General features: G+C 44.5%; 1 protein-coding gene across 2 annotated transcripts in view; it reads left to right on the plus strand.

The window, feature by feature from the left end:
- The window catches only part of LOC110492210 (plexin-A1), a 305,959-nt gene extending 297,954 nt beyond the window's left edge, over window positions 1-8,005 (plus strand). Inside the window, exons 28-32 of one of the 2 annotated variants that reach the window (XM_036947177.1) lie at window positions 1,465-1,655; window positions 2,277-2,446; window positions 2,555-2,767; window positions 3,023-3,173; window positions 4,843-4,938. In XM_036947177.1, the coding sequence (XP_036803072.1) occupies window positions 1,465-1,655; window positions 2,277-2,446; window positions 2,555-2,767; window positions 3,023-3,173; window positions 4,843-4,938 (821 nt within the window). Of the gene's footprint in view, window positions 1-1,464; window positions 1,656-2,276; window positions 2,447-2,554; window positions 2,768-3,022; window positions 3,174-4,842 lie in introns of both variants that reach the window. The other variant, XM_036947176.1, reaches the window with a different exon arrangement.
- The last annotated feature ends 2,016 nt before the right edge of the window (window positions 8,006-10,021 follow it).

Raw genomic sequence — 10,021 nt, forward strand, 5'->3', positions numbered from 1 at the left:
TAGTTTAGCAGTGTCTCCAGCACCATCTCTCTGTGTCATTCAGTCTCTGAGCTTCACTTCCCTCATCCTCTCACCCTGAACGCCAGCGTGATCTCCCTGCGCTCAGACACTCAGAAGGCCCCAGTGTCACTCTATCATTCAGGCAGAATGAATTTCTTCCTCCGTCCTCTCATCCCTCCCTCCATACACCTGCATTCTGGCCACCCTACCTCCTCTCCATGCAGCGTCCCTCCCTCCCTTTCTGGCTGCCACTGCAGCAGGCTAGCTGATAAGGAACATGGCAGATGGGCATCTTTTTGGTCTCCCGTAATGAAGTTTGACACTCACACCATTAATAATGTAGCAGTGCATGGAGGCAGGCGGCCCCCGGGAGGACACGAGTGGGGGGAGACAGAAACTCACACAATGGAGCCTGTACAGCCTGACTCATACAGTACCACAGGAAGGGAGGATATTGCTATTGTGTATGGTTTTCTATTATATCCACCACTCTAACATTATGGGTCATTTGGGCTGGGGAGGGGAGGGGAGGGGAGGGGTGGGGTGGGGAGAGGAGGGGAGATTAGAAGAGAAGAGGAGAGGAGAGGAGAGATGGAGATGGAAGGGCTGGTGTAAAAACATGCTGAAGAAGATAAGACAGAAAGCAGATTCTCTATCCTATCTCCTCTCTTGGCCCTGGCACAATGAAGACGAGGCACGCCATTTTTCTTCCCCACTTTGCTAATTATTTATAGTCCGCCAATTGAGCGTAATGAGTTAGCCATCTCTCCTCGCTCCTTAGTTGAGGCCTAATCATTTTTCTCACCATCCATCCACCTCTCTGACGTACAAAAGGAGTTTTTACAATAGGAGAGGCTACAGGGATCTGTTGTCTTGCTCATTAAAATGTTCTCTCCATCTCTGAGGTCAGGTCCCAGTGGATTATGGGTTGTGACCTTGTGACAGACAGACTGATACTCTGCTCCTCACGCTGGCACAGTCTTTGTTCTGGCTGGATGACGGCCAGATATAGACAGCCCATAGAGCCATTCCTTCACCAGACTAAATATGTTTGTTTTCTCTTTTATGTTTGTATGCTATGCACAGCGCTTTGACCTGAAATGCGTGATTTTAACACCTGTGTCAGAGTTGGAAGTTCGCACAACACAATAGCACATGGAACCATCAACATTAAAACCAGTAGATAGTGATAGCTCTGACGTCATCTACGTATTCCTATAGAAAACTCTATAGAAACGTTCCATATTGCTGAATTGGGTTGTAATTTACATAGGCTTTCTAGGCAAGACCAGACCCTTTGGCACCGCTAAGTTGCTACGGAGTAGCCGACCAGCCGAGCTTGTGTCTTCACACTCCAGACCGGACACTGGGGGCCTGCATGAAACCAGGGAATCAGACTGGTGTTCTGTTCTGATGGCCTTGTCTTTGTCCTGATGTTCCTATCGCTCTCTTGCCTTCGTCCAGAGAGCATGTTGCGAACAGCCAGCAGTCCAGACAGTCTGCGCTCCCGCACTCCCATGATCACCCCTGACCTGGAGAGTGGTACCAAGCTGTGGCACCTGGTCAAGAACCACGACCACTCTGACCAGCGCGAGGGCGACCGCGGCAGCAAGATGGTCTCTGAGATCTATCTGACCCGTCTGCTCGCCACCAAGGTAAGATTACATAGACACCAGACCACACCTACATAAATAACAAGTACTGCTGATGTAGGTCAACTTTAACATCTGAATGTTGAGGAAGTCATTGTAATGCTCTCCATATGTCAAGAGTTTTTCCTGGGGGAACCATCTTCTTCGGTAGTCCCTTGATGTGCTTGTCACTGCTAAATGACTAAAATGTAAACAGCTCAGCCTCTATTGCAGTATTCTTCTGGGGTCCCTCAGCCAATTCCCTGTTAACGGGTCTGCCTGCCTGCCTGCCCCTCTCCTCTAGCTGCCTCAGAGCTCATTGTTTTGCTCCTAATTGTAGGGGGGGGGGGGGGGGGGGACATGGAAATGAGACGCTTTTTACAAGCCTATTTTGTGGTCAGAAAAGATAGATAAATATAAAGCGGGGGAAATAGCAGGAGACTAGTCATTTGTTGTGGGATGGAGTGTTTTGTGGCGCATGATTCAGAGAAGCGAATGGAATTCAAATAGCAAACATAGGTCTGTCTGGTAAGCTAGCTTGTCTCAGCACTTTGATCTTGGAAGAGCAGAATGTAGCGTCCTCTCCACAGCCACTCCCCCTTAATGGGGGAAATGAATCGCTCCTCTCATCCCTACTGTCCTCAGGGTACGTTGCAGAAGTTTGTGGACGACCTGTTTGAGACCATCTTCAGCACGGCCCACCGCGGCAGCGCCCTGCCTCTCGCCATCAAGTACATGTTTGACTTCCTGGACGAGCAGGCCGACAAACACTCCATATCAGACTCAGACGTACGGCACACCTGGAAGAGCAATTGGTGAGACACATTATAGGACAAATAGCAATGGTTTGCTTGGCTGTTTCTTCACTATGTGTGTATTTGGTTGATGGCATCCATCTTCTCATGATAACTCTCCCGTCCCAGTCTTCCTCTGCGGTTCTGGGTGAACGTGATCAAGAACCCTCAGTTTGTGTTTGACATCCATAAGAACAGCATCACAGACGCCTGTCTGTCTGTGGTGGCCCAGACCTTCATGGACTCCTGCTCCACGTCAGAACACAAGCTGGGCAAAGACTCGCCCTCCAACAAGCTGCTCTACGCCAAGGATATCCCCAACTACAAGAACTGGGTGGAGAGGTATGAATGACAGAGAGCTCAACTGCCTTCTAGTTTGTAAGATTGTCCATTTCAATGCTTCCATTTCCGAAAGACATAGTATGCACCCAGCGTTTTAACAGTTGGTGAAATTAGATTAGATGAAGGTTGTTGACAAGTACTTGATTGAGGCCTTGGCTTTTTCATCGCAGTCCTTCACATACACAACTAAAGAGGTGTCCTCTCCAGTCTAGGGCGCTAACCCCCTTCCCTCTCTGCTCCCCTCCTGTCCTGCAGGTACTACTCCGACATCTCCCGTATGCCGGCCATCAGTGACCAGGACATGAGTGCCTACCTGGCTGAACAGTCCCGGCTGCACCTCAGCCAGTTCAACAGCATGAGTGCCCTGCATGAGATCTACTCCTATATCGTCAAGTACAAAGATGAGGTGAGTCACCGGTATATTACGAAGATATTAATCGTAGACATTATAATAGTTTAATAGTATAGATATCTAATGTATTTTATAAATGTATATTAGTCACAGCATGACGAAATCAGAGTAGAATAGCCATTGGTTCTGTATGTTGACACAGGGGTGAGACCATTTGTATGTGCCTTCTAGTTTTCATGATGAATGGAATGTGGGCATTCTGATTCAATTAGAAGATAACTGAGTATACATCCATAAATGCATGCAGCTATTTAAGTAATTAAAGTACATATTATGGAACTAATGGACCACATTGGATTTATGTGTTTTATTCATTCTCCCATGTGCTATCCTTCCGGGGAGTTCATTAACACACTATATTCCATGTGCATTCATTTATTTCCCCACCAAAATAGACTGACTAATCATTCTTGAAACGTTGCTTATGCATTGAGGCAGAGCCAGTATAGTGTAGCTACTCCATGTAGGAGATGTGAATGAGACTGTACACTGAGTGCTAATTCTCAGAGAGCTGAGCAGAGCCTGGAAAGGGCTAAAGTCAGTGACTCACGGAGACTGGGCTGTGGAACTGGAGAGATAATGAGAAGCAGAAGCTCCCTCCACTCTATCCGCTCCATCCGCTCCCAGCCATTAGGACAGACAGCCAGCCAGCGAGGGAGGGAGGCAGTGCTAGGATAGCTACTGTACTGTACTCACTCTAAGAGAGTGTCTGCCGTGGCCTTCAAAAACACGTAAACAATGTCTGTCTGTCTGCTCAGACAATTCTTCCTACCTTGTTGGTTATAGTGCATTGAGTGTGTGCTGTGAGAGGTTCAGGCAGCCTCTCTGCTTGCCTTTTCAAAGGACATGTGGGGAGAGAGCATGGTGGTGGAAGTGAGGGGGGTATATTCAGTCATCTCCACTCAGCATCAGACCCTATCTCTACCCCCCCCCCCTCTCCCCTCATCTCTCAGCAGTGCTGGTTCCTGTGTCTGAGGCAACAGCTGCAGCTGCCTCTATTTAAGCAGCCGCTCCAATTCATTAAGGCTTATTATCCAGATGCAGGCGGCTGCAGGGTCCTCCTCTCGCCCCCCTCATCCGTCAAAGCAGCACTAACACGCGGGGCATTAGCAGGCCATTATGCATTCTCCTGCATGAGTCCCTAACATCTAGTACACAGCTACCTATCACTAATGGACCCACCAGCACCTCCTCCAGTTCCCATAATGCCATAGTACATACAGCTCCCCTCGCAGCTTCCATCGTCAACCGCCTGTTTCCTGAACATCTTCTTCTATGCAATGTCATGTAGTAGACATTCAACTTTCCATACAGAGGTAAACTATGGATGTCATTTTGCCTCTGTTTCCTCGTATATTTCGCCAACATTCATGAGTAAACAGCTGGATGGTGTTTGTAGGGAAACATTTCAACTGTTTGCATGCTTCTACATACAAGTCTTATAGCACACTCATGCCACCATCACAACACGTTTGCTTCAACAGCTGTTTAAAAACTGACAGATGTTCTGAGAGACTTTACACAGACTTACAGATTTTCTGATAGACTTTCTCTGTCGGTGGTCCACCCTGCTGATCTATTGACTAATCTCCCTCTCTCCTTCTCTTCTTTCTCCCTCTTTCCTCCCTTCTTTCTCCTTCTCTCCTCCCTTGTCTCTCCCCAGATCCTGTCTGCGCTGCAGAAGGACGAACAGTCTCGCAGGCAAAGACTGCGCAGTAAGCTGGAGCAGGTCATCGATACCATGGCCTTGGCCAGCTGAGGAACGGCCCGCCACTGAGGGTCGGAGAGGGTAGCAGCTAGGCCTTCTCTCACTGACCCCAGCTCCTAACCCCAACACAACGCGTAAGGACTGCAAGGACACAAGCAGTACACTGGAGACCCACCAGAGTTAGGCCTGGGCCCCGGCCCATCCAAACAACCCCTCATTTATAAACACTAAACGTCCGTCTGTCGCCCCGAGAAAGTGTCTTATCATCGCGGTCTTCATCACTGGTTTCAGTTTGTCTTCCGTGTTGATTATCTACCCACCTACAGGACAGGGACTGTGAAGCAGCTGGCTAAAGAAGCCAGGAGATACATATATATATATATATATATATATAAGGGGAGCTATGGAGAAAGGACTTCATTTATAAAGGCCCCCCCCCATGGACGCTTCTGACGTGTCAGCAGTCTATCATCAGAGACTTCATCAACGTTCATGGACGGCAGTTTGATTTTCCGATCCATTTTATTTCTATTTGGTTGATTTAGTTGTTGGTCTTGTGTTTAACAACTGCCTACTCTCTCCGTTGGTGTGCCACTTGTGTTACTGCTGAATTTGCACAATTTACAAAAAAGCTACATCAAAAGAAGAGGATATAAATATAGATATATAGATATATAAATACAACTTCATTTTTAAAGAAAAACATGAAAATAGTCAATTTCCATTTTAATGTACAAAATACTTTGAAAGAAAAGGATTTGATATTTCAAAGACTGAACTATGAAACCTTGTCCTGTGCCATGTTTTATTTAAATGTTGTTGATAAAATGTGTTATGATTCAAATGTTGTCATGCCTAGTGACTGAAGGTGAGAGTAAAGTTTAAAAAAAAAAAATAATAAATTTAAATGACAAAAAAATTGTAGAAGCAAGTCAACAAATCGATAGGTCTTGGAGCCTTTCCTGTCCTGGGAGAACATTTGTTTTAATGGTACTGGAAATTACTCTTTTATTCCTGTATTTAATACAACCAGTGCTATTGTGGCTTTTAGAAAAACCAAAGGCTTGTTTTTTTGTTTTTTTGTACAACTCAGAGAAAAACAGCCTCCTGTGTTAGCCGACAACCTCACATTCACAGCACCTGAATGAGCAGCCCTCTTGGTTGTATCCTCCACCTTGCTCGCCTCTGTGCACAGGCTCCGGACCACAGCAAAGTTACATTACTTTTGTTCTGGGACCTCAAGGTTTTTTGGGAGGCAAGTAACATGGCTTAAAGTACTGTGATATTATGGACTCTGCTGTACCACAAAAGTCAGACTCCACAGAAGGATTCATTGGGCTTAGCACCATGTTAAATGTAGCAAAGGTTTAATTCACCCACTACCCTTTCAAAGCCTTCCTGAAGTTTTCCCACTGTCCCCTTCCCTCAGATAGATCACTGTTAGACTATCCTACAGACTGTCATGGCGGACACTGAGGTAGAGGTTTGCAGACAAAGATGAGAGGAGTTTTTAGCTAAAGCTTTGAGTGAAGAATAATCCCTCCTGATTTTAGCCCGTCGTGAGAGCAAGCATTGTCACTCCAGTGAATTCAACATTCAACAGTTCTATTTTATTGCAATTGAGAAGATGGTTTAATTTTTGTTTTTGGTGTGGTGAAAGTTGTGAGTTGTTTTCTTTGTACTCTGCAGAAAACAAACATTGGTTGTGCGAGCAGAGTAGACTCTCCCAGGGTTTCCCTCATGTTCTGTAGCGGCATCTGTGACGATCGTCATTCAAAAGAGAAAAGAGGACTTCTGAAGCACCAAGGAAGGTGAACATTCAGAATTCTCTTTTCTTCGTTTTTTAGTCTGCTGTGAAGATAAGAAAACGGCGACAAATATTTTGAAATGCAAACATCTGTGATGTGACAAGATAATGAAATGTAGCTGAATCTTTGTGTGTTTTCTAACTGCCAGGTGGTTTTTGTTTCCTCAGAAACCGGATACCTTTGTGAAATGTATTGTCTCCCTTTAATATGTTGCATCGATTCCCCTTCGGTCAATGTCCTCTGAGAGTAAAGGAGATACGGAGGAAAAACACACCAGATAAATGTTTGAGAAACCTCTGAAATATTTAGGTCAGTTCTCCGGTGAGAGCCGTGTGGATCACACAGGCTAGAGTTGTGATATATAACCTTGGGCCATCTGTCCATCCAGCTATCCTACATCAGGCTTCAGCAAAGATGGTGGGATTTAATGAAAATGAAAAGCATTTCCTCAGTTTATTTATTTATAATTGTTCAGTTTGAAATGGGAGCAGGTCTCAACAACACATGATATATTTGGTTAGACATTTCAGAAAAGATATGGATATTTTTTATTCATCTTAGTGTGCTGTAGGACTCTTCCATCCTTCTCTCTTGGTCATTCTCCAATATCAACTCCCTCTAGTCTCTACTCTCCATCTCAGTCCTGTCCTAGTGCTGGCAACTCAATAAAGGTGCTCCTATACGGTACACCCCACCCTTCCACCAATCCCTCCCTTCCCTCCCAACCGAACACAAAAGGCTGGACTGTATGTATGTATTGTACTCTTTACTTGATATCTGAGAGCAGGGCGTATGGAGTAGTTTATGAAATTCAACTTAAACAGGGTTATCTGCTGGTTACTGGTTTTTCCCATACCAAGAGAAGGCCTCTCGTAGTGCAGATTCAGCATTGACTTGACCACTTTTCTGTTTCTTCACCCTATTTATGATGATTTGTGATGGTTCTGCTCCGTCACTGTTCTTCTGTTAAGCATATTTTATTACCTGATTGTGCACATTAGCCTCCCTTATTTGTTTAGTGGATGGGAAAATGTTTGTGTGTGCTGCCTCCCTCCCGCCACACAAGCTAGGCTTTGATGACTGCGATTGTAAAACAGCTGGTGGCGTTACAAAGTCTCCAGGAGGTTCTCTTGCTTTGATGTCCTTTTGCTCCTCTGTTATTTACGTGGAAGATTTTTGGATGATCATGATCAGCATCTTGGCGGGATTATGGATTAATGTGGTAATCTGTAACGTTACTCTATAGAGTATCAAACAAGTTATATTGTAAGTACTGGGGCAGTTGGTCTCTCATGTTATGTTTTGTGTTGTTATTTCATTTTACTATGCCACTTGTTGTGTAAAGATGAAAAGAAAGGGGCTTCTCGACAGAACTGCTTTGAAGTAGTCTCTCCTTATCTTTTGTGGTTGTGTCTGTCTGCCATTGCGAGTTGGGTGGAAGACAGAAAGGAAAGCCAGAGGGAGCGATCCAGATGCTGTTTGATGAACACAGAGCTTTCACTTTGCACATAGTGCCTTGTCAGCTCCCCCTCCCCTTCCCACAACCCTGTATGACCCCTCCATTACCCACAATCCACCACCTGACCATGCCCACTCATAACACTGTCACAGGTTTCCCCCTTTGCCACTGAACAACTTCTATCCCTGTCCTCCTGATTCCCTCGTTTGGTTTGTTTTGGCATATTGGAAAGCAGTTCCTTTTTTCAAAGTAAAAGGATCAAACATAAAAAATATCTAGACACAGATTTAAGAGGAAATAGAAACTAAAGAGTTGTAATACTTTCTGAATTCTGATACCTTTTTAAGAGTTTCAGATTTGAAGCAACTGTGAAAGGTTGGCTGTTTCACGCTCGTGTAAATATTCTGCTCTTTCCTATTTTGCAGATTTATTACTTGTAAATAAACACGCATATAGGAGAGATTAAACTTTTTTTGCAAAATCTGTTGTCCGTCTTGTTTTTTTCTGTCTGGCTCTTATAAATTAGTTCAGCACCCAAGGAATTACAGGCAGGCATACACCTTGAAAGTACTATGGCGTTAGTTCATATGCGGCTCTAAAGCATTGCAGAATGCAACAGATTTCCTGCCTTTTTCTAGTTGTCCATCAGTGTGACAATGGTGATGTTTCTCTCTATCTCCTCCTTCAACTCAATGAGCCCATTTGTTCCTAGCACATGGCTACCTGCCTAATTCTATTGCACCCATAAACTCCCATCAACACCAGAATTACCCAATGATTACAAGTCCACTGAATCCTTAAATGACGCTGTCTGAAACAAATGTTCACTTAGCAGTAATGGTGTGATGTATTGTATCATACTGTTGAAATGATCAGATCGCTGTTTCTTTTCCCGGTGCTGTATCATGTACAGTATTGTAGTATCATTCCGTTCTCTCTTTCCAGAACTCTCAACGCATCACCTGGCCTTTACGAATCTCTCTCGCTCTTCCTCGCTCGCGCTCTCATTCAAATCACATTGTGTTTGTCACATGCGCCGAATACAACCTTACAGTGAAATGCTTACTTACAAGCCCTTAACCAACAACGCTATAAGTTAAGAAAAAAAAGTGTTAAGTAAAAATAGATAAGTAAAAAATATAAATATAAAAGTAACAAATAAGCAGCAGTAAAATAACAATAGAGGTAATATGTACATGTAGGTAGAGTTAAAGTGACTATGCATAGATGTTAGGAATCCCTTTGGCCCGGCAGTCTAGGGGGGATGGTATCGAGACCCGTAACATAACTCATGCAAAGTGCAATAGTGACAGAGTAACGGTGAGAATGAAATAACCACAGACACCTAATATTACCGTCAAACACTCAGGGTTTATTTGAAAACACACGGTAACATGTGGGCGGCAGGAAAAGGGGCTGAGCTGGACCCAAGGAAAGAAACAAATATCCAAACATACCCCTACGCTAGACTAGCCTACTACTATACAGCTAACTAACTAACCAAACATACAGTGGGTGGTCCGCCCAGTTCTACCTAGTGTTCTTAGACAAAGTAGTCCTACGGGTAGTGTATGCCCATGGGCGACTTGTCTTGGTTCCCCCTTTTCCCACCAGCAACAAACACCATAACAAAATAACAACACTCACAGGTGGGGACAAAGTGACATGTAGGTAGGTACAAAAAAACAAAAGAGAGCTCAATAACGAGAGAGAGAGAGAGAGAGAGAGACAGAGAGACAGAGAGACAGAGAGACAGAGAGATTGAGAGACAGAGAGATTGAAACACAAAGAGATTGAAACACAAAGAGATTGAGCTCCTGAGAAAACAACTGACAGGGTTTTTAAACTAAGGGAAAGGGAATGTGAT

This window comes from Oncorhynchus mykiss, chromosome 16 (genome assembly GCF_013265735.2).
Source record: "Oncorhynchus mykiss isolate Arlee chromosome 16, USDA_OmykA_1.1, whole genome shotgun sequence".
Classification (NCBI taxonomy): Eukaryota; Metazoa; Chordata; class Actinopteri; order Salmoniformes; family Salmonidae; genus Oncorhynchus; species Oncorhynchus mykiss.